We start from the raw sequence: 25,883 nt of genomic DNA, 5'->3' as shown, positions 1-25,883 counted from the left end.
GCCGCCGCGAACCCCTTTGCGTCTCACTCCTTAACTCTTGTTCGTCTTTCAAACATCCTCCCTTATCAATCTTCCACTGTGGTTCTTTGATTCTCGCGCCACAGCTCCTCCTCAGCCTCCTCACCCCTCGGAGCCTTCACCAAACAAACAGCATCATCAAAGTGAAATCTGAACTTGAACTCTGAACTCTGGGCTTTTCTCCCCAGGGAAATTTTCCATCAGGAGAGGCAACTGTATACACTGGCAGATGCTCACACACAGGCACACAGGGAAACACCCTCCAGCATACATGTAAATACACATGAATGTGTGTACGCGCACACACAAACTGCTTCAAGAAATTTTCATCTTGTCTACTTCCTGAGCACACATTAGTTCTCAGTGCTAAACATCGTCCTTGTGCATCCTGTGCACTCCAACTGTGGACATTGTTTGTCCCTGACCCAAATCGCAGGATGAAAGCTACGGAAGACCCTTCAACTTTCTGGTTTGTTCTCCAGGGCAAAATAATAATTGCTCCTCTGGGTGGACCTGCCAGGACTCCAGAAGGTCCAGACAGAACCAGGAATGTTCCACAGAAGCCAATAAAGCAGCAACTATTTCCTGCCCATCACATCAAAGTCTGAGGTACGATTACGGGAGAGAGAAATAGAGACAGAAAGAGAAAGTTCTCTTAAATGATCCAGGAGATCTGTGGACCTGCCTCCACCGGTTCAATTCTCCAGATGGCTAACATTTTATACAACAGGGGAACTTGGAGGTGCACGTTTCACTACCATCAGAGTCAAATCTCTAAAAACAGGATTACGTTGATTAATGTGGCTTGTGGAACTCATCAGTGGTGATTACACTGCTTAACCTGCGGGTTGGGTCCCAAAACACATCTGTCTTATGATGGCACCGAACTCAACAACAGCACTCACATGCTGTGTGTTGTAATTAGCCCGTTCCAAATGGTGAGAGAAATTTCTCTGCTGACAAAAGGATTCTGGTCCGAGATTAAGACGTGGTTTATTTTGGATGAAAGCCTCCTTTATACATTTATACCAATTTAAAACCCATGTGCTGTCTGAGATGCTGTCTGTCTTTCTTTTTACCTGGTGTGTTTTATGTCAGTGAGAGGCGCCGACAAGCTTCACTCTCCAAAGCCTTTCCAGTAATCTTTCTCTGCTGGGCTTATCATTACTGTAATGACAAGGTGCGTCTCTATACACTGGCTCTGTGTGTGTGTGTGTGTGTGTGTGTGTGTGTGTGTGTGTGTGTGTGTGTGTGTGTGTGTGTGTGTTTTCATTACTTGAGACCATCTCTATGTGAAGAAATTGAGAGACCACACACACATACACACACACATAGACAGAGGCATCATCATGACAGAAAATTGTGAGGTTAGACATACACTCACACAAGGACAGCCTGAGCCATAGTGCTGGTCTGTAGGTACAGTATGTGTGTACAGATGTGTGGGTGTGTGCGCAGGCTTGGTGACAGTGTTGAGGGACAGCAGGCCTGCTTTATACCAGACAGGGAAACGTTGTAGGTGGTGGAAGAGTTACATGTGCACGCCCCTCCTGCGTTACAACTCCAGAAATTTGAGTGTGTGTGTGTGTGATGAAGGAAATGGCTTTATGGATATTTACAAAGAATTATGAATTTGGAAAGCAGGGATGTGAAGTACGTGTGCGGTACAAAGCTGGGAGAGACGGGTAGGGGTGAGGAATTACAGATTAGGTGGTCCACATGCACCCGCCCAAACATTCACACCGACACACACACACACACACACACACACACACACACACACGTACACACTGACCCCACAGATGAGACAATTATGCCACCAAACACTCTCATTAGCCAGGGGGATAGCGGTGTGGGTGGTGGGAGAAGAACGGAGGAGAGGAGCGGAGGAGGAAGAGAGGGGGAATTGATGGAAAATGGGGTTGTTTCACAGCTCATTGGAGATGCTCTCCCTGGCCTGCAGTGTCTGCTGTTTCCCTCATGGCTTCCAGATGCTACCATGAACTGCACTGACACAGTCAGGCTGTGACTCCTACCATCAGGCAGTACAGCACTGAATGCAGAGCTATTGGGGCATGGTCTGTAATATGTCAGTGGTACTCTATACCTGCATTGCGGTTAGAGCTGAGATGTGTGGGTGGGTGGCCAGGGGATGTTTCATTCCCTGCTGGATGAGGTAGAATAGCATGATTACTGTGTGTGTGTGTGTGTATATGTGTGTGTGTGTGTAAGAGAGAGACTCACAGGGACAGTAGGTTGGGCAGGTCCCATGGAGCATCATCAGGAAGTCTCTCCAGTTGGTTGTTTTGTAGCATCCTGAAAAACACGTACAGATTATTAAGTTATAGGTAATAGGTCCGTGTACATGGCGTGCGTGAGGGCACATCAAGCAGAACAAATAATTCCATTGTGAGGGAAATCTGACACAAGAAGGAAAGGGCCAGTGAAAGCTTGAAGAGAAGCAGAGAATGAAGGGTAGAAGGAAAGAGAAGCTCCTTGGGTGGGCTGCTGATGTCATTCTCAGAAGAATGGAGCAAGAAGCGAGGAGGAGGAAGTGGGGAGCAAACAATAGCCCTCTCTCTTTCCTCTCCCTCCCTCGCTTTCTCTGTCTTTCTCTCACTCCTTCTTTAAAGTTTTTATCGTGACCAGTCGTCTGACGTTAACGCGAGGCGTTTAGTCTCCATTGTGTCGCTCCCAGCAGCACCGTTATGCCTTTATCATGGCATCATGGTGCCACAATATTCAGTCTCCGTGAGTCTGTGAGTGTAAGGTCTTGTGTCACAGCAGTTTAACATCTTAGCTCACAGTAAAGTTATTATAATATAAGGATTCTCTAACTTTTTTTCTTTGTGATAATGAAATAACCTTGATGCTCTACTGCCAAGTGCGAGACTTTTTTTTTATCTAAAATGTTATTTAGCCATAAGTGATGGTTGCAATGATATCTCAAGATGCATATTTTACTATATTTATTTACATAATTCAATGTGTCACATGCTTTCGTAGTGTAGTGTACTACACAATAGTCTCCTGTGTAAGACACTGTGATTGCTTCAGTGTAGAAAAAATGCTGCTCAGGTTTGAGAGGATCAGGGGAATGTTTCCACTGGGACGATGATGCCATGATAAATGCATCGAAATGAGTCTTTTTCCTGTGTCAAAGAAATTTCCTACGGGGAGCTTCGCAGTACTCCACTCATTCATAACCTTCATAACCTTGTGTGTATGTATTAGAGTCAGCAGGGACCTTGCGGTTACCCTACACAAGGTCAGCGGCCCATTTGAGTTTGACACAGCCTGACTTTAACTAATATATTGAGGAAGGAAACCAACAGCTCAGCTGCTCTGAGGTCAAAGACACCATCCAAAATTTGCTCGGGTGTTATTGTGTGAAGCTTGAATGCTTGCAGACTTGTATGAATTCAGGATATGCGTGTCCTTCAGCCGTAATGACATAATAGCCCAGGATTCATGGCTGGTTCACTCCTTCTGTCTCTGTGAGTTTCACAACACAAGGTGAAAGAAGATCAACTTGTGTGCCTTGTAATCCCCAAGATTCCCTCAAATTACAAACCACAATTCTCAAGCTAAGTTTATATTCTGCGGCAGGGCTTCTCAAACTTTTCTCAGCCAGGGTCCAAAAGGATTTGAGTTGGTTTCCAAGGCTCATGAAAACCTCCTTAATACCCTTGTCTTGTGCCCACTAGAAATAAGGCCGCAACTCATTATGATGGCGCACTCACAAGTCAGAGAGTACCATAGTTTTTATGGTTGCTTTGCACTTTTTTGTGATTTAATACATCACAGCGCGCTAACAGTTGGTGGCCATGGAACATAAGGCTATGAACACACTATGAGAAATGGGGTGTTGAGAGAACAGCTTTAAATTGCGTTTTTTAAGTGATTTTTTTTTTTGTCACTTGCTGTAATCTCGGTGGGTGGTGTGACTGGGAGGTCCCTGCATTACACCTGACCTGTGTATGTGTGTATGTGTGTGTGCATGCTTGAATCAGGGCTCGTTTGGGAATGAAGGAACTGCAAGCAGGGCAGGTCTCCCCCAGCCCATAAACTTTAACTACAGTTAATGATGCGTGGCCTGTGTGTTTTATTCAAGGCGGGAGCACAAGTCTATCCCCCCAGAATGCTGGAGTGGAACAACCCACCTGGAATGATGACTGAACCACCAGTGTGGGATAGGGTGGGAGGGAGGAGGAGGAGGAGGAGGTTACTTACAGAACTTTGAGGTTGTGGAGACCCTGGAGAGCGTGGCCTGAGATATACCTCAGCTGATTCCCTGAGATACGCCTAGGAGAGAAACACAGAGATCAAAACGGAGAAAATCAAAACATAAAAGTGCAAAATGAAATATAAGCACATGCACCAATAAAATGTACAAGTCTCATAAGAGAAGTTTTGCCTGTTGCTTCTACGTTTTTGGATTGAGCTGTGATATGACTTCATTCTGAGTTCCTGCTTTGGGGTTACTGTTGGGGCAGTATGCAAATAACACTATTCTATTCCCTTCAGTGTGGTTGCTATTGGCCTGAAGCACACCCTGAAACCTTAACCAATCCTGGGAGCTCTGATGAGTGAGTAAAGACTGAATTGAATGAGACTGAGACTGGGTCAACAAGTGCAGCGTGAAAGTATATTTGCTTGTGCTCATGTGAGTGTATATAGTAAGGTGTATACTATATACAGTATGTGCACATGAGCGCGTGTGTGTGCAGCGTGAATGCGTGTGCTATTTTCCATGTCCTTGAGGTAAATTGGCCCTGTTCTGAGGGGCCTTGAGGACAGCGAGGGAGAGAAACCACACACATTCACACAAGCAATCCAATCAGTTTGTTTATCAAACACAGCACCTAATGGTCATTTGTGAGTGTGTATAAGATGTCAAAATAAATAACGTTCAGTCCAACAGAGTAAGTCTTAAGGTCACGAGCTGGAAGCACAGTTTAAACACAGATTTGGTCTTCACAGCTCGAGACCACCCACTTTTATTAAACACACACACACACACACACACACACACAAGTTAAAAATGACTCATTGGCATCCTCCTCCTCACACCGTTGGTCCACAGGTGACATTTGCCTGACATTTCAGCCTTATGCTAAGCAGTTGTTCCATCAATGCCAGGATACTGAAACATTGATATAAAGTTCTGCCTGCCTTTCCAAGCCACTATCATCCAGATGGTAATGGACGAGGGCTCCCAGCAAACTCCCTCTGACATTTGATACTCATGTCAACATGTCTCAGTCTTATTACTGTGCAGTGGCAAACCACACAGCCCCACCCGTGCCTGCCAAATCTCACACTCAGCCCAGTTTAGAACTCTTATAGAGCTCGTATTTATCAAACACACACCCGCACATACACATAGATGCACGCCCACATCAGCATACTAGAAGGCAAAATAGAGTGATTGTTATCCAAGCTATTGTGGTGCCATTTAGTCATGCCTCTCAAACCACAGTCAAAACTCATTCAAACAGACTTTGACTGCGTCACAGAATGTCTCTATAGATTTCACAGAGATGTAAGACGCAGATGACGGAGAGTTGATCGGCAGCAACTGCAGCTCTTTGACCCTGCAAATTCCAATGTTCATTAAGAATTAGATAAAGGAGTTAAATTTGCTCTTAGATCTGATTTTCACTCATGAAGAAACGGCCCATTTGTTGTCCCTCGGTGGACGATAGGTCTGCTACTTCAATACCATTTCAGTTTCCGCTATTGCACAAGCTGGCTACTGGGGACCACTTCTTTTCCAGAAGTAACTGTTTCAATAGGCCTTGCTGAGGTCCTGACACCAGTAAAATAGATCTAAGCGTCTTTCTGCAAAGACCCCTAAGTGCCGTCTTTTGGTTGCCGTTCAAACACAATGATTAGTTACAGACGCATTGGACGGGAAAAAAGAGATATAGGTAGCACCAAAGAAAGAAAAATAAATGTCTTTTCACGGGGGGATGAGGAGGGCCAGTAAATTTGAGTTTTAGAAAAGAAACATTGTAGTTAAGGCCATGGTATGATGTACATGTCCTACTGCCAACCAGCCTTTCTCTATTAACTGCACCATTGGAGCCAAAACAGCATCAGAGTGGAATCATGCTTTTTTTTTTTTTTTGCTGACTTAATTTGTCAAATGGATAATTATGTCGAAAGTGAAGATGGATATTGAAAAAGGAAAGAAATGTTCAGACGTTCTTGATAGACATCAACAGAACACCGGCAGTTGCCATTGACCAACTGTTTCCATGATATCAGTGTGTGTATTTATGTGTTTGTACGTGTGGGTGTGTGTGTGTTTAAATGATTGTACGTATGAGTGAATGTTCCGCACTTAGCCTCCGAGTCGTTCCACATCAATCTCATTCTAATGAAAGGCGCCTTGCTCTTGTCAAACCGTGGCTCCAACTGTTTTTTCTTTTAATTTGATTTGGGGATGGTTAGAATTTTTCTTGGCCCCTGGACGGCGCAGATAAAAATTCCACCTCAGTATAATTCAGCTCCATTGAAGTGATTCATAGATAAAATAACAGAGGCCAGTGTAGCTCAAACGTATGGGAGAGAAATCGTGAGGGGTGGTAACGAATGTGAGACCACCCTGCTATCAGAGCTGATCAGTGCCTTTAGTGAAGCATACCAACCGCTGATTATCCTATGTATCACCATGTCCCATTGCCTCAAAATAATAAACAAAAAGATGGATTAAAGACCTAGACAGCATAGACAACATCATATTTTGGGATACTATCTCATGTAGCGATATGACATCGTAGTGGCAGCAGGGCCGGGATGGTTGATGGGAGTCGATGATGAAAGAAGAAGGAGAGGATAAACAGGTCTTATCAGAAAGAGTGCGGTTTGTGTATGGGCGTGTCTGTAAGAACAAATGCATGTATGACCCTTTTCACCCTTAGTCCATCAATAGAAATGTTATCCCTCCTTCTGTTCAGGGGTTCAGCCTTAGGGTCAACCACTTAACCTGGCGTTAACCTCTGAAGTTATTGGAGTAAAATATAGACATGGGAAACAGTGTGTGCGGGTGTGTACGTGTTTGTGGGAGAGAAAGAGACAAGCAGACAAAAGCCAATGTTGGCAACACTAAAAGGAAAAGTTTTAATTGACCTAGATAGTCCCAGCTGTGTGGTGCACCTGGAGGATCAAGACAGCCAATATTGTAACCCCTTGACCCTCACCTACGTCATACTCCTGGCCTATCAGCAGACAATCTTATCACCAAGAGGAAGACAAGCAGGGCAGCACTGGCCTCCACTCTCCACTTCTCTCCTCTTACATTTGGATTTAATTTGTGTGATAGTTGGAGAGCACCTGAGAGCACGCTCGCAGGGCTGGAGAAGCCCAGCCTGGATGGATATTCCAGGTTTGGCGGATACTGCCGAAGACAAGATCAGATTCATCAGAATTTCAGTCTCGAGCTGATAACAGGAGCTAGCACCATATTCTACGCACTTTGGCTCAATCAGGCAATAGTGTGCGTCAAAAGAGGCAAAGCCAACAGTGATAGAGGGTTTTAAGAAATCCTGTGAGATTGTTTTGCCTGTCAGGCCACTTTGAATGGGCAAAATTCAGCTCTGTATTTAGGAGGTGAGTGATGGCTACAGATAATGATACGATGAGCAAGAGAGACTCACCCCAAATGGCTGATTCTGAGAGAAGTCAAAGAAAAAAACGTCAGAGTGAAATGTGATCTCCGAAGGCGCGGACTTTGATGATAGGCGGAAAGCACTGTTGCCTTCTCAGTCTCATCTAAAACCACCCTCTGCCAGTTCCCAATTGCAATTAGATCATAAATAGATGGCGCACCTTTGATATTAGAGTGGAACACTTGAAGAGAGGCGATGTCTTTGATATGTCAGGTAGATGAGTAACCAGTCTCGGAGTCTGTACCGGAGTGTGGGCATTGCTGCCCTCTCATTAATCCATAGACATGCAGTCTGCCTCTCAGTCGCCTCTCTTCATGCTCCGTCTGACTGACAGTTGCGTGCAGGTTTGTGCGTTTGAATTAATAGGCGATTTACTGATCAAAGCGCTAAATGAAGGCTTAATGAGAGGGATCTGAGATCAATAGAATAAGGTTTAGAAAAAAAGTAGAGTAGCGAAAGGGCTGGAGGGAGGCGCAATTACACTACACATCTTATTATCAATATTAATGCCGCAATGAATCAAAGGCAGGTTTTCTGCCTGCTTTGTGAATTAATATAATCACCTCATTTGAGGTTCAAAGAGATTAGCTGTTTGCACTTTGACACTATAGAAGTGAGCAAAGCGATAAGAGGCAGCATAATACAGTTTACATTTATGAGCAGTGCTTCAGAAGGACACTCTGTATGTGGCTCATAAGATTTTATTCCCTCCCCGCCCCATAGTGTAAAACAGGATGAAAGCTGGACTTCTTGCCATAAGCAGATTTGTTTTGGTTTGTAAGAACACGGAGAATGCCAAAATGGGAAAAAAGTAGAAAAACTATCAAAGGCAGTGACTGCAGCTTGCAATAGCCTGCAGTAAAATGGAGATGGGGGTCTGTAGAAATGAATTGGAAAGGAGGGAGATAGAGGGAGGGAGGGCAGGCAGCGAGGTAGAAGCCCAACATCAAACAATTTATCACTCTACCAGTCACAACCTGCCTGCCCCTTGCCTCTCCCTGTGCTACCAACAAGTGCTGTAGACCCACATCAAACGCTCTCGCTCTCAAACCGACCGTGTTTGTGTTTAGAGCCTCGGTTTGGTTTTTTTAGCGCTATAACTTGTCGTAATTATAATGTGTCTACCATAACCTGCATTTCCTCAACTCTCTAAACCTCCTAGACAGGAGTGGATGTCAGAAATGTGGCTCTCCCTGCCTTGGAACATCATCATCGTCTCAGCATGTTTCCAGAAATGGTCAACAGGCTATAAAAATTGGCTTTAGGGCAGGAACATCCTCCTTGGAAGAGTTACAAAGCAACAGAACGTCTCCATAAAGTGTCAGAACATGAGAGTGATACAGAGGAAGCAAGATCAACGGGGCTGTAAAAACGCTGGGAGGATTGTCTCTGGACAAACACAGGTGGAGCTGCATCCAAGACCCCCACCCCCTTATCCCCAAAGCAGGCAAATGTCAGCATCAATGTTCAACATCACTCTGCACTGTGTGGTTCTGATTATTACGCCATCAACAGTATCTGACCTATGCCATTTTTCTACGATTGTAGAAGTTCAGATGAGCAATTCAATAAACAACATTAAATCAAAGTCTTGAATTTAACTCTGGAACTTTGAGGTGTCACAAAACTTAATTGTTCAGCTTCGTTCTACTCTTCAGATCCAGTTTGACGGTGGCTCAAAGCCAACTGAATGGTTATCCAGCTAACCTTTTAACTTTCATCATCATTAGCTCATGCTTCACAGGCTGCAGCTGCGAGAATTAGCAAAGAAAACAGCGGACTGTTCAAACACCCCATGCAGACACACACACACACACACACACTGCAGGCTTCAGAAGTAGAAGAATCAGGTGAAGGCTGACATACACACATAAGCCCCCACGAGTTACTACACACAAGCCTTTGTCAAACCGAGAGGTAGCTGAGTTCTGCTGAGTGCTCAAATCAGATATCGGCCAGGTCGACCAAAAACATGTTTTTGCTACTGCGTGTGTGCTTTCATCAACCATTACCTAATACTTAGTGACCAAAGTGTGTCCGTAGCTCAGAGTATAGAAGTCAAGAAATTTGGCACAGAAGGTGGGTCAAAATCTTAGTCTTGTTTTCTTATTTTATCATATTGTTTATTTTGCTACCATTCAAGAAAAGTATAAAGAATCATGTCTGTTTCGGCATATAACTCATTTAGTGTATTGTCAGCTTTATCAAAATATTCCAGTGATACCCAACCTTACCTATACTTAATGTAATAAACAAGAAAAACATAAATCTTTGCTGTTTTCATTTTCCCCCAATCCTGTCCTGAGGTTCTCCTATAGTGTGTTGCTTGTCTTGGCAGAGGCGCGTGTCTACGTGTGTACTGCTCCTGCTGAGCTGTCCAGCTGTAACAAAGTCAAGGAGGGCAAGAAAGCAGCGGCTTGGATGCTGAGCACAGAACCTGCTCTCTAAACACTTTAAGGACCATATATTCACTCTCTGAGTGAATATCAGGTTCCCTTCGCCTCCCTCTTTTGTGCAGCCATCCCAGGATCTACTAGCCCATTGCTGCAGGCAGTTTCTTGGTAGGAGAGATCAGAGGCAGGCCAGAGTCATCAATCCCCATCACTGAGGTCTGCGCGTATCAGTGGTTCCGGGAATGACTGTTTTTTGTCATGTGTGTGAGTTGTGATGATGGAGGTTTATTGATTGCATGATTTTGTACTCACAGTTCTGATAACAGGTGCAGTCGGTGGAAGGCTCTGGGCTGGATCTCACTGATGTTGTTCATGCTCAGATCCCTAGAGAGAGAGAGAGAAGGGGGAGCATCAGTATCAAAGTATCCGTCAGTGTATACCTTATCGATGTTCTTTTGTACATGTAAATTTACCAATGTTGAGAACGCATTTTTCACATGGCGATCAATCATTAAGAGTGGGGAATAGCACGCAGAGAGAGGTTAGAGGGTTAGGTAGAGAGGTTGGAGGACGAGAGGGAGATGTAGAAGAGAATTTTCCCCAATGAATCATTGTTGGGCAGCTGTAATTTCCTCCTCGTCCCAGTGACTCTTTCTCTTTTCCAGATGTCTCACTCTACCTTCTCTCAGATCTGACCCCTCAGTCGCCCTCCATATCTATCGCTCTCTCTCTCTCTCTCTCGCTCCCCTCTCCATCTCTCCTCTTCTTTTTTTTCTTCCTCAGGTTTCTCAGGAGACCACCTCCTTCCCCCTTTGTTCAGTGCTGTAACACAGACACACTCCATTTCTCTGCGTCTCTGACACACTCTGACATGAGAGGGTGTGTTGGGGGGTGAGTGTTGACGCAGCTGCGTTGCGGTCAAAGAGGGAGAGGTGCAGGATGCTCGGATACATGCATGCATGCACACACACACACACACACACACACAAACACACACACTTTTTTAACACTTGGGATAGTATGAGGAAAACTTATGTGTCAGCCTCTGGTAGAAAACATACATAACCTTGTGGCCTCAGTCATGTAAGGTCATCTCTTTGATAAACACAATGAAAGCAAAGAGGTGTTACGTCACCCCTTCTTTGCTTTCACAGCCCTTGGGGTCTCGCATGAGTCTTCAAGAGTGAGGCTTGTATGTGCGTGTGTGTCTGTGTGTGTGCATGACACTAACCATTGCTCATAAAGCCAGACCACCGGGCTAGCAAGTGTAAACTGTGCTCTCAGAAGCCCTTTGCAGTTGGGAGTTTTGACACACGGGCTGTTTGTTTGTCAAGTCAGCCAAGCTGACGGGGGCTGGATGAATTTATCCGCAGGCACGATCTATATTCAGCTTCAGGGGAGATGTGGAAAAAACACTGCATGGCAATACTCCTCTACGCCAATTTGGGTATTTGAATAGCCAATAGTCATATTTAGCAGTTGTGACAAATCTAGCATACCAACAGTTCGGTACCCTGTCATGGATAACATTTAACATCAGGCACTGGGATGTGGACTCTGGGTGTCACTTTGGGTGAGGAGGTGTGTTCTCACCATGCGATGAGTTTGCAACGTTAGCTGTGTCGTTTTGATTTTGTAGGTCAGATAATTATGTAGCCTTTTTACAGCCTCTGCTGACACTGAATATTTTCCTTATGAAAGCATAATGATGGCATGTTAGTTTCCCTAACACAGGAATTTCCTGTCGAGGATGCCCCCTCCTGGGAGGTCCGACTGCTGAGAGAGGGGTTCAAGGTGTTACTCAGGGACACACAGGCAGGGTGGATGCTTTCGATCAGGGTTGAGGGAAAAATGGTTGATTCAATACTGTTTTTGTCTGTAACAGAACAGAGTCGGGCATTGATCTACCAATTTCATTAATCACATCACAATTACTGACGAGTAGGTCCCGTTTGTATCTTGTGTTCTGACAGCCCACCACAAGCACAGCAGTGGCATTACACACATTTATGCTACGGAGAGTGGTAATGCATATTGACAGCTGGTGGTGATAATGCGCCATAAAAGGTAGCAATGGACCAATAAAAGAGGAGAAGAAGGAGACCACAAGCCAGAGTAAATTATGCAGGTGTCAAAATATTCAAAGAAGGCTTTGCCAATGTCTTAGGAGGTATAGGGCTTTAAGGACACACATATATGCATTTTGGTGTGAAATACTGAATGTAGTGATGTTTGTTGCAATAAAAACTCCACAGGCCACCTTTTAAATATTATAGTCTCATTTTTGCGGTTATGAATGAATGACACGTGACCCATGAGTGAACTAACAAATCAGTAAGTAAAATTTCAAATGTTTTGATGTGCACATCAAGTGCTCATCATTAATAAGTAAATGAACAAATAATGTGTAATTTGTTATGTTTTCCCCAACGTTGTTGCTGACATGGGATGCTGTCATCGGACCTCAACAAACAGGTGGTGATGTCATGTGAATCATATTCATCATGTTAGTCCCATTTTTTGGCACAATCTGCTCAGGCTCTAGGCAGTAATTTGGGAGTGAATACAACAATTGTAATGCACTACTGCTTGATTAAAGTCAGAGGTAAATATAAGTGATAACAAAGTTGCCATGGAGATGACACAGCACTAACAGCAAACCAACTGACATAATAAAGACTGGGTGACATCACGTACAACGCTGGAAGCACACGATCACCTCATGGGGCCTCATGAACAATACACATACACACCGTAATCCTATTCATTGTGTACTAATATTCTTCTGAGAAAAATATTTATTGGAACATTCTGGGGGGATCATTAAATCATAGCAACACACACACACGTAGGTACACACACACACACAAACACAACACCCAGCTTCTTGGGATGCGCTCCCACTGATGGAGACGACTCTCCATTATCTGGTCCTGATTAAAGACGCCATAAACAAACGTTGTGTGAAGTCCATAACAGCGGCCTCACTCAGACAGAATAAACACGCAGCAATGGAGAGAGAAAATGTTTAAAAATAAAGACACACAGTGGTGAGTCATGGGGAAAGGTTGAATGCAGCTCTGCTCGGCTGTGCTCTCCAACGAGCTCATTGGGAAGCCGGAGAGAGAGAGAGACATTTCTGCTGTGCAGGCCAAGGCCTCCGCTGACAACTTGACGTATCGTTGGAAGGCGCTGCGCTATGGCTTGTTTTTAAAATCAAATAACAGCTGTGGCTTTTTTAAACCATGATAATTATGATTGATGACTACCACATGTGCATTGTGTCGGCTGGCGCTGTGACGTGCAGATATTTTCAGCGCAAATAAATGGCCGCAAAAGAAATGAGAAAGAGAGCGCTTAAAGATTTTGCAGGCTCCGCAGCGTATGGGAGTTTCACAATTAGAATTGGGGTTTCTGTGTCCCCATTTTATGGGCATCTCTAATTTGTGTGCTGTGTGTGAGAGAGAGAGGGAGACTGAGTGCAAGCATGTATGTCAGTATCTGTGTGCGCGGCACAATATTTTTTTCCATTTATAGGTGACTGCGGTGTGTGTGGTAAGATGTCTGTCGCTCAGTTTCACACCCCTATTGTTTTCCAGGCAGCCTGCAGATGTGGTGGGCACAGTCCCTGGTCTTTCACCACATCATACCCGGACGCTGCCGGGGCCACGGAGACTGTGAGGATTGCTGTGTGGGTCTGTTTGTGAGTGAGGGACAGAATCAGAGTTCATGTGGTTTCTTTTCTTTATTTCTCATTTGAGTATTCAGTGGGGAACCGGCCTGCCCCTATCTTGGCCATCGCGGCGTCAAGAAAGCAGCCTGATATTGCTCGCAGGACAACACATCTCTCAACTAACAGAGGCACACAGGCCATCTCCTCCCCTCAGATCTCCATCTGCTGCTGACTGACGAACTAAAGACTCCCGAGCAAAGGATGCAGACATGGAGACCCATGCTCATCCCTCAACAAACACACACACAAATGTGCCTCTTAACTGTTCTTTTTTTATCCCCCCCCCCTCCGCTCTGAACCTGCAGAATGACTGACAAAGCCCCCAGTGATCTCTTTCTGTTTCCCTGGAGAGGAATTAGATTTTCATGTGCTTGCATGCAATTTTGTGTGTTTAAGCACAGTAGCGTGTGTGAAATTGCGGCCAATATCGCAGCAATTTCTATTCCCTCCATCGTTCCATGATTTGCAGATACACAATGTGCTCTGATAGATCGTTTTGTCTGTCCTCCCCTAAGTGTGTGTGAGTGCGTACGCTTGTGTGCATGAGAATGTAAGAGAGGAAGGTTTGGCATGGGAAGAAAGGTAAAGCACTGGATATTTGACTGTTTTATGCTGTGATTGATAGAGTAACCGTGGCAGAGAGCTTGTCTTAAGGGGGGAACGGAAGCATGAAGAAATAGAGGTACATTTCCATTCATCAGCCTTGGCCCTTTCTCTCCCCCTCTCTTATGCCACTCTATCGCTCACACTCACTCTTTCCCTCCCGACCTCTGTTTCAAATTTCAACTGGAGCATGGGGTTACACAGTCCGGTAGTTACAATAATGTGATTTATCATATTTCCTCTCTGCCGTCAACAGAACTACTGAAGTATGTTATCAGCTCTGTGATCAAAGGCGGTGTGTGTGGGGGTGTCAATGTGCCCCTAGCTCTGTTGTAGCCAATTTCAAACTGCAAGCATTTCTGACAAGAGCTGGTGATTTAGCGCAGCAAAACAACTGGCCACATCATATGAGAAACACCCCTGTTTATTTTCAGAGATGTACACACACACCCACGCTACATCCACAGGCACTCCATACACACTCAAGGCTCCGGGTGGCTTTTGTGGGGTGGTTGACGGACCACCCTGGCGAGTGAATATGCCCTCAGAGCGGGACAGATGCGATCAGCCGTCAGGTGTCTGTTTCAACCATCAATGGTGAAATGTGTCAGTCGGACAAAGCCGTGCAGGAGCAGGCTGAGGAGAGATGACTTGATACATTTCACTTTGGAGAATTCCATTGTCTCAAAGTAAAAAAGAAAAAAAAACTTGTATGGAAAAGTTTCTGGCATGCCGCTCAAGCATAAAATTGCATGCAGGTACAGCACATAACAAAGCAGGCAAAAGCATGTAAACAAACAGGCTTACATTGTTGCCCTTGAGAAGGATGTTTTTCATGACTCTCTCTCTCTCTTACACACAAAATCACCTCACAAGAGCCATACCCCGAGGTCTTCCCTCTCACTTCCTCCTCTGCTCTCTTTCTCTCTCTCTTTCTTCTTGCCTCCCTGCCAATCCCTTTCTCCCTCGCTCAGGTGGAGACTCTTACGAAACAAACAGCCAATAATGGCGGTAAGCTCTGCACCTTTGAAGACGGCTTATCTGTGAGGAACATTAGAGTAACAGATCTTTAGTGGAAATCAACAACCAGAGCCTTGCCCAGAGGGCAGGAGTTCTGCATTAGCGGTGCTTGAGCCACACCTTGGCTGTCTTTTACAGTAACTATGACAGTAATGTCTTCAGTCGGATTCAGCCGGTCTGATCCTCTCCGCTTAGCTCTTTGAAACAGTTAAGGCCACGATGAAAGAGGATCTTTTATTCCGCACAATGCAACTGGTAGTCAATGCTCGGGCGCCGCCTTAAAGAGGGCCTAAATGGTTGTCTGCATTAGTGTGTGTGTGTGTGTGTGTGTGTGTGTGTGTGTGTGTGTGTGTGTGTGACAGAGAGAGCAGAATGTGTGTGTCTACTGTGTGTGAGGGTGAGGTCTAAGTGTGTTCGCTTTTTTTCTATTTGAATAGACTGACTGCTTTGGCATTCAGTTTCCCTCGCGGTCACACATGAGCTTGCACACACACACACACAAACACACACAGGCATGCACACACACACACACACACACACATACAAAGAGTCAGGAAGGAGGGTACAATGCTGTCCTCCCCTCCTCCTTCCTCTAAAGATGTGTGTTTTTTTTTCTCCCTCTCTCCCAGACTTCCTGGGAGGGGTACACTGCCCTTTGTGTCCGAAGGCACTCTCTCTTTATCTTTCCCTCTCTTATTCTCTCTTTCTCTCATTCACGGGGCACAAAGAGCGAGGGAGAGGGCGAGGAGAAGTCTTTCACCTGGACAAGGAGGGCCACGGGGAGGACTCGGCCACAAAAGAGCAGAGAGACAGAGAGGGAGGGAGGAAGATAACGAGACAGAAAAGGGAGATGCTTCTGTGTATTTGTGTTCCCATGTTTTGTGCTCTTTTCCGCTCGCTGCGGTTTAGGGGAGAATGACAGGCGGATGTCTGGGTGGAGAGAGCGGCTGTTTAGTCTGAGGCCATGTCATGGGAAACATTCATGCCCTCTGGGACTTTATTCATACCCTGGTATACCGCGCATACACATATACACGTGCACGTACACACTCTATGTCCGCTCCTTGTCCTCCCACACACACCCTGTCATGAGACAGAGGGGAGGGGGGTGAAAGGTCAAGCACTTCAGTAATGGAACAGGAAGTGTTGGAACAGTCGGCACTACACAACATACAACTGCCTCCAACATGTGGACAGGACTGACAGGCAGCTGTTGTGGGTAGGACCTAGCTGTGGAAGGCAGAGATGCATTCATAGCCCAGCCCATAGTCTGCTAATCTGTTGTTCTGGCATGCTTACTTTGTCTGGCTTTCATATATGTTCTTTACATGACATGTGCCAGAGAACTTTTTTTGTTTTTTTTCTTTCTTCGAACAGTTTATACCACATGAAGGAAATGTTTCATGAGCACAGGACACACACAGGCCCCTGAAATCTGTTGAAATAATGGCAAAGATGTGCGGAAAAGGGTTACAAATTTCACCACTTTTCCACACATCCTGAAAAGGTATCTCTTACAGAGGTGTTCTTTCCTGCACGCTGATTCAAGGCAGATTCTCAGCAGTGGATACAACAGTAAATGAAACCCGATGAGTATTAGTGTCAGGCTCTATTATGACTTCATTTGGTTGAATGGCAGAAACAGGAGGACACTGGATCTAGTTAGAGGACTGCTCAAATCCACTCCTGGCTCACTCCTGGCTCACTCCTCCTTTACTGCTGCACTCACAGATCTATGATCAACTCATCTGCTCCATATATTTAACAGTACCCAAGGATAACATCTAGACCTGAACATAGATCAGCGCTCGATGAAATCTTACCCCATACCAATGAGGACATGTGGCTGCTGTTGGTTTAAAGAGATTTAGTTTGGCCTCTTGCCATGCGTGTAAAAAGTCCAGATTTCCTCTTTTGCTCCTTCTCAGACATGTAATAGAGACGTGAGTAAGTCTGGCTGCAGTTGCAGAGGCTCTGCAGTGGCATAATTCCCTTTACGACAGATGGAAAATACACCTGTGAAGTACAGTCTTAGCGAGAATTATACTATTGCCTTATGCCATCATAGTGAACTGACTGCTGTTTCTGTATTCAGATCAGTTACCCTTACCCTCCATCCTTTCTCTCCTTACTTCATTCATTTCTCCACTTTCTGTTTTCTACATCCCCTCTTCCACTTTCTGGACATTCCTGTGCAGCACCCCCATTTGGCTATGCTATGTGCACGTGTGTGTGTGTGTGTGTGTGTGTGTGTGTGTGTGTGTGGGTGTGTGCCCCGAGGTGTGTGCACATGTGTGTGACATTTAAGTGTGTCTGTGATTGCTTCTTTGTTCCCTTTAGCTAACTCCTGTCCCAGTGGTCCAGTCTCCCGACCTAATCCCTGCTAGCATCGCTGTATCAGCACTGCTCTGTGGGATGCTTTGATGCTGCACTGGGGGATTGGCTAGGGCATTAACCATCATTAAGTCTGTGTGTGCATGGGTGTGTGTGTGTGTGTGTGTGTGTGTGTGTGTGTGTGTGTGTGTGTGTGTATATGTGTGTGTGTGTTTGCAAGCAAGCATGTGTGTACATACATCCATCCATGCAGCGTGTTTCCTTGTGTGTAATGTGCACATGGGGGTCTTGTGGGTACGTGCATGTGTGTGTGTGTGTGTGTGTGTGTGTGTACGTTGTTGGAAAGGGCATTAAGTATCATTAGCTCTTACTAGTCATCACCTGCATACTGCCAGCCCCACATGAGCCACTTTAGTCGGCAGGCCTGGCCAGCGATCACACAGATAGGCAGACAGAGGCCTGACAGACCCATGTACATGAGGTACAGGGGGAACTTGGAGAGCTATGTGCGACACACACTGCTATCAACAGTCTCCTTTATGTCTGCAGCTCACCAGTTTAGTTTTTTATTCAAGATGAATCTGGGAATTTATTGGGGGGTTTTATATTAAAGATGGCTGGAAATCATACACAACAGGTCAATAATCCAAAAATCAGATTTTAAAAATAACATTTGCAGAAACACTCTATAGCTTAACCATTTATTTGTACTTACCAGTGCCTCAGTTCTGTTTTCTCCTCATTTATCTCTTCACTTTCTATCACCAAAAATGTTTTCTGAGCCCTTTTCATCCACTATATATGTTTAAGTGCAATACATATATAGTCACACACTTTAGTGCAACACATACATACATATACATTGTTATTGTATATATTTTTACCTCATTTCACTTAAATACTGTAAATGTGTATATTTTGTATTTTCTATTTCTTATTTTTATATTTTGTACATACTCTTAGTTCTAAATTATGCTACTTTCTACTCTTGAATGGGAGCACCGGTACTGTACAATTTCCCCCCGGGGATCAATAAAGTATTTCTGATTCTGATTCTGATTCTGAAAAGTGAGTCATTTCACTTTTATCGCTAAAGTTATACGATCAAAAGAAAGCTAAAGAAAAAAAGAGGACCATGTTTGCTGTGAAGTATGGTCCTAAATTTGGTTCAAACCAATCTGCTCCTTTTAAGACAAATGAAAATGATTAGTCTCATGTCTGCGTTATCTAACCTTAAGCACAGACACGAATGACAGCTTGCAAAGTCACAGGTCGTGGATGCACATGTGTATAGGGTCTAAACATATGCATGAACACGCACTAGAACGGTTAGGGACATTTGTCGTGGCCTGGCCCAGACTGAGACAATGCCTTCTCTGTAGTGGAAAAGAGAGGGCTACTGCACTTGCACAGATTCATGCACACACACTCACACACACACACAAACATTCCCATGGATTCCCAGGGTTGGAAAGGGGCTGAGTAGGAATCTGGGCCATGCAGGCATTCTGAATCCTCTCAGTCAGAAACAGGCCTTCACCCCTGAACCACACGTCACAGGGAGCACATTCCTAGCCCCCGTGTCATACTTGCATCACGCTGCAATCACACGAAATATACAGATTTACATATTCTGTCAGTGGGCACAGGTCTGACCCCAACAAAAACCAACCACTATTCAGTCCACATGCATGTGCACACACACTCCAAACACATTCTTCACTTTAGTTCCCTGATCTCCACCTCCTCCACCCTAGTTCCCTTCAAGATCTTGTGTCGTGATTGCTTTCTGCTTGTTTCTAAAGGACAGGATATGGAGCGGTGGAGCACACTATGGCCTCTGTGTCTTCTCTGCCTGCCCCTCCAGAGGGAATTGTCATTGTTTCCATTGTTGTCCTCTACCTGCCTACCTGCCGTCTGTCCCTGAGCGACATTTAAAAGCCTCCCAGGTCGCTCTCAGGAAACCACAAACCACTGCACTATCCAATGCTAACTGCCTATCCCTTCTCTCCAACACCCTTCTGGCATAAATATCACTTTTGTGTAGCAGGCCCAAGTGGCTTTTTCTACTGGTGCTTACCGTGGGCCTCCAGGGAATCTAGGAGAGAGCTGAGGAATTGACACTTTGAGGCAAACACCTCAAGTTTGCAGGAAGGAAGGAAGGAAGGAGTAAAGGAAGAGTAGACCAAATAAGTGAACGAATGTAGAAAGGAAATAGATTGTGCAATTCCTCTTTATGGAACTTTTTAAGCGGAATATATTAACTATGATGACATATATCAGTTTTCTTCAGAGGTGCGTTGCTTCCCCAACTATGATCACAGCTGATAGTTAGTTGGCTTGTAGCCAAAGCACCTCCTCCCCCAACCGACACACACACACACACACACACACACACACCTTGAAAACATTTACACTGTTTGGCTTGGGTACACACCCTTCGCTTCTCTCACTCCGCTGCCCTGAGTTATATGCATTCATTTTGATTTTCTAAGAAGCACATTGCACATCATTGATTACACATTTACACTCAGTGCTGCATGACCAGCTTCAACACCTGCTCTAAAGACACACACACACACACACGCTCAAGCACTTAATGTATGGATTCTTGTTCTATCTGAAGGAGGCCAGAGGAAACAGGTGAGGAAAGGAGAATGAGTGGGGGAAAGACGAGCAAGGGAGGGGAGTGTGGTTGAGGCGGGGGGCTACCAAAGACGTCTGGAGCCAGGACACTGATGCTGGAGCTGATAGCTGCTGTGTAGAGGACCGTCCACTGACAGTACACACACACACACACACACACACACACACTGTTCTTTCCTCTGCAATTCTTTTATTTTTGTTAATCCCCCCCCCCCAAATCCTCCTCCCCCTCCATCCCTTACAGTTTCTCCCTCTCTCTTTCTGCCTCTCTCTCTCAGACATAGTGTTTACAGTGTGACCCCGGTCGCTCATGATAGGAATCATTCCATCAACATAATGGCTAAATGACACGCACACGACTGTTACAGTCACGGCCACCATACAGGGACAGGATGTTGTATCTGCATGTGTATGAATAGTGTGTGTATGTGCACTTTTATATGAGTGTGTACCTGCTTAAAATCTTCCAACAGACATTTCTCTGTCACCACTTTCTTATCCTCTCCTTTCTCCTTGACAGTTTTCACCCCTTTTCTTCATCTTCCCTCTCTCCATTTTTCTTAAACTCTTGCTTCACCTCCACTGGCTAGAAAAAAAAATTCCCTCAGCAGTCTGGGTGGTCTTCACACACAGACATACATGCACACACACACACACACACACACACACACACACACACACACACACACACACACACACACACACATACACGCACTCACACACTCCTTGGTTTTCCTCTTGTCTGGTAATGCGCTAGCTGTGGTTTCCTGGCCTCGGCCAAAACACCGTTAGAAGTTCACCGCTACCACAAAGCATCACCTAATCGCTGCTCAACTCCAGTCACAGACCCGGACCCACACACAATGCACACACACTCTTTTCCTCTTACACACACATGCACACACCGAAGGCCGCTGAGGGAAGTGTGGGATGTGCAAACATAAGCACCTGACAACCGTAGAAACAGTCGATATATCACACCAGCCAGATCATGAGCATATTAATTATTCTCAACATGATTCAAATGTTTGCTTTGAATATGTATAAGTCTAACAAGTATACAGCTGACTAATTCATTTGCTCCCAGCCAACATTTGTGACAGGCAAGCTACTTATTTGTGTTACCGTGAAGTCATCTCCTATGACAAGTTACCTTGCTTGCAGCTACACATAAAACAGCACCGGCCCCCGATGCACGCACCATACACCGTGTTCTCGAACTCAACACACATTAACACACAGGTACACACACACCCACGCAGACTCACACCCTCGGGCACTGTCTTTCCTCTCTAATCTGATATCAAAGAGAAGGTCTTTCAAAGCGTCTCACATGACAGCTCATTTCATGTGTTGCCCACGGAAACGATTATTGTCATAAATCTCTACCCACTCTGTGTTGCTCGGAGCACCTTCTCCCTCCGAATAGTTGAATTCCTCTGCAGAGTCAATCTATATTCACCTCTGTGTTATCGTACATTTGTTTTTGTTGATTAGTAGTCCATTATGTATCTACCTAAATGCAGTGGGGTCGTCCAAATGTGCAAATAAACACCAGAAAATAGAGTGAATCATGCATAGCCTGGATTGCCCTTCTCGGCCACTATAGCATGTACAGTTGCGCTCACTTTGAAGAGCTCTCGGATGACACGGGTGAATGATGTCATATACTTTCACAGCATTTTGTGGATGTGGTTTGTAATGTGGACTGTTCCCAAGCAAATCCCTGTGACCTCGACAGCCTACAGTATGTGCTGGGAGGCTAATCCAGCCTCCGCAGCACAGCGGGGCGTGCTGGACAGTTCGACAGATCCTTGTGAGGATTGGAACGGCTCTCCGCTGTTGTAACCTTTTATACTCCAGGACGAAATGAGAAACTGTAGCCTGCTGTGCTGGGCTCTGGGTTACGTGTGTGTGTGTGTGTGTGTGTGTGTGTGTATGCATGTGGGCAGGGTTAGAAAAGGGAGGTTGTTTTGTTTGTGTTTGATCATTTTTTTTTCAGCGAGGCAAAAGAGAAATCTGTGTTTCTCCATCTTCTATCTTAATTTGTTGCGGCATCTCTCCGGCTGTCCCACATTCCCTCCACTCCCTGCTGCAGTAATGTGTGTTTGTGTGTGTGTCTGTCACTGTGTGTGTGGGCGTGTGCGGTTGGTCGTTGAGTTTATTTATCTTATTCTAAATCAGCCCTCAAACTCACTAATTGGTCCAGTTCCACTGTTAGGTAACGAGGGGAAATGAACAATTACTCTTGTGTTTGTAGGGAATGGTGTGTGTTTGTGTGTATGTCTGTGTGTGTGTGTGGCTGTAGTGGAGCAGTTAAGAGCAGCGTACACTTTCACAGAGGGAGTCTCAGGTCATCACTGTTTTTATTTTAGAGGAGGGCCGAGGGGCTCAACACTCCTTCTCTTAGATTCAACCCTTCTTGTGTGTGTGCATACTGTATGTGAGTGTGCTGCCTCGGTTGTGCGACGTGCCCCGTTGCTGGGCCAACCGCCTGATGTTCTCATAGGTAGAGTGATTCCTGGATGGAGTGAGAGACCATATTTCACCTCCATAAACTCTACATGTGTTTTAACTTTCAAATGCGGGCTCCCACGACAGCCGAAGAGTCAGGCATCATTCAAGCACAGTTGTCTTTCAAGTGTCTCTTTTAGAGTTGTTTGCTACACAAACTGTTGGTCTTTCCTCACTCCCTCTGAATTATGACCCTCCACTCTTGTAATACTTGCAGAGCCCCTAGTGAGCAACCGCTCTATCACACCCTGTTTCCTGGATTTGACTTCTATCACTTCAATATCAGTTATCATAAAGTGTCTCTAATCTGTCCTCAGAGGCTTGCGCAGTGAGGCAGTTTGTAAGTCCTGGCTGTAAGCCACAGCAGGGTGGCGTAAGAAACTGCTCAGATCTCCTGTCTTTTACATAATATAAATCTAAAGCTTCTATTATTATTATTATTTTTCCTGGTGGTGAACTCGTTATGGTAAAAACTGTTGACGATTTTCTTCAGACTTTGCAAATGAATTCCTTCAAAGAGGCAATTTTGTTAAAAGAAAATTTGAGAATTTAATTTGTTTTTCCAGGTCACATGCCAACAATGTCTATCTGATTTTTGGTATCACAGAACAGTGAGATACAGATTAGTGGCATAAAACTGGTCATTAAACCTCACACACTTTTAGGCATCTGTGTTCAAACACTTCCTCATTCACGCACACAAACACATGCTTGTGTCATGTGCTTGCCGCTTGCACACACACATATACACACGCAAACACACATGCATACATGTACACAAAGGCATACACATGCACACACACACACACACACACACACTCTCACGCTGGGTCTCCAGTTGGCACTCGGAAACCTGAGACTGAAAGAAATGGTCCAGTAATTTTGCCATAGTGGTCAACACACACACATGTTCCCACTCTGCCCTGTCCGTTTTTATCTACATGCGGGTTCTTCTGCTGGCTCCCTGGTCACACATCCAACCGACTGTTGCCTTCTGCTCTATTTTTAAAACAGGAACCCCAGCTACAATCCAGCAGCCTGAATTTAGGGTTTTTGAGTAGTTTTTTCAATTACAAACTAATGAGCAAGACTAAAAGTTAGGGCAGATTGGCAGGCTCATTTTTATGTTTCAGATTAAACAAATTGGCACTAAACCATGATGGATGAGAAGATGAGAAGGGAAGTGAAGAAGTTTGATGATTAAGGAGAATAACTGAGGAAACACAGGGAAAGGATGATTGGGGTGAAGGAAACAGTCAGGACACAGTGAGAGGCCTGGAGGTGGAAAGGTTCAAGTGAAATGGGACAAGAAAACACACCCAGGAAGTCCACAACTGTACTCACAGGTAAGTGGTGAGAGGGCTCAGGTTGGTTGGCACAGACGATAGTCCCAACTCCGAGCAGTCCACCATGACGAAGATCCCATCTTCTTCGCACTGACACGGAGATGGGCACAGCGGTGCCGCCGGTCCCTGCCTGTCCTGGATCCGTCCGTACCCCCACACTGCAGGGGCGGACCCCCAAACTCCTCCAGCCACGCAGAGAAGCAGAAGTGTGGGCAGCATGTCTGACTGTCCACCTGCCTGCATCTACACCTGTAGGGATTTCTGTCTTGTCACACACTCTCTTTTGTCCTCTCTGATGTTTTAAGAGGCAGCTTTGGTCAAGTGAGGAGGTCCTAATGCTTCTCTGCTTTTCCAAATACTCCTCTCCCGGCTCCAGTCTCTGTTCAAAAGCCCCTTGCTGCCCTTTTTTCTCCTGTGCAGGTTGTCCACACTGTAAATCTGTCCCTGTCACAAGTTCTATCTCTTCATCTCTCCTCTCTATCTGCCTGCTTCTCCCCACTTCATCCTCAGGGGTTAACGTTGCTCTAACTTCTTTCCCCTCTTCCCTGTCTTCCCTCTCACTCTGCCCTCTCCTTTCTCACCGTCTTTCTCCCCCAAACACAGTCACTCTCTCTCTCTCTCTCTCTCTCTCTCTCTCTCCTTGCATATATCTCTTGCTCTCTCAGTCCCTCTCTCCTCACCTATTGTAGAAGGAGCGCATGAGTTGTGAATGAGCCACCCTCATTGGCTCACAATTTAGGGATGGGCTGGAGCATCTCCGGAAAGTAGGAGGGGCCCGCGATTCTCAAACTCTTCCCTCTCTTTCTCCCTCTCTTCCTTTCCCCCTGTTTTACTTTGCCTGGAAGCTGAAAGAGTGAGTGTTTAGTTTGAGGAAGGGAAATGGGAGGGGGGGGGGGGGGGGGGGGCAATACAGTACAGTGGTGTGAGACAAGATTTCTCCTTGTGGGACCTTATGAATGGAACTGAGAGAAAATGAGAGACAGTGTTTATGGCTGAAAGGGAGAGGAGGAAAAAACAAGCTGTGGAGGATAAGAATGAGTGTGTTTGGCTGTGTGAGAGAGAGATGCAGAGGGTCAGAGTGTGTGACTGGGAGTGACTGTTTGGAGGAAATTGGAATTCTGACACTTCAGCACCCCTCAGTCCCCAGAAAGAGCAGAATCCAGTGTCTCGTAAGTCACACCTTCTCAGGTTTCTGCTGCTGGAATGTCGCGATCGCACACACCCATGCACGCACACGCAGAAACACACACACACACACACGCTTGCATGCATGCACACACTCACACGGACACCCATAGAAAATAACAGATTATGACCGGCGCAAAGGAGCTCACATATCCATTTCACATACACACACTCTGGTCTATAGAGAGAAGAGTGCGGATTTGTGAAGAAGTGTCAGCTGCCTCGGGCTAAAGCCTATCTGTATCTCACAGTCTATCTGTGCTTACTTGCAGTTTTTCCACAGAATCTTGAAAATAATCTCCTCCGATCTCCCTCTCTTTTATTACAACACATTAATTCTTGCTTGTGTAGACTTAATATCGAAATTAAAACTGTGCTTTTCTGGAAACACCGAGGACAAATGAGGCCTATATAC

The 25,883-nt window shown here is 45.3% G+C and overlaps 1 protein-coding gene across 1 annotated transcript in view; it reads right to left on the bottom strand.

Annotated features, from left to right (window-relative positions):
- The window catches only part of LOC139288751 (leucine-rich repeat-containing G-protein coupled receptor 6), a 35,458-nt gene extending 10,915 nt beyond the window's left edge, over window positions 1-24,543 (bottom strand). Inside the window, exons 1-4 of the mRNA XM_070910153.1 lie at window positions 24,282-24,543; window positions 10,400-10,471; window positions 4,252-4,323; window positions 2,263-2,334 (exon numbers count right to left, since the gene is read on the bottom strand). Of these exons, the coding sequence (XP_070766254.1) occupies window positions 2,263-2,334; window positions 4,252-4,323; window positions 10,400-10,471; window positions 24,282-24,526 (461 nt within the window). The 5' untranslated portion in view covers window positions 24,527-24,543. The remainder of the gene's footprint in view (window positions 1-2,262; window positions 2,335-4,251; window positions 4,324-10,399; window positions 10,472-24,281) is intronic.
- Between the last annotated feature and the right edge of the window lie 1,340 nt (window positions 24,544-25,883).

This window comes from Enoplosus armatus, chromosome 8 (genome assembly GCF_043641665.1).
Source record: "Enoplosus armatus isolate fEnoArm2 chromosome 8, fEnoArm2.hap1, whole genome shotgun sequence".
NCBI lineage: Eukaryota > Metazoa > Chordata > Actinopteri > Centrarchiformes > Enoplosidae > Enoplosus > Enoplosus armatus.
This window is presented reverse-complemented; position numbering and strand designations above follow the sequence as displayed.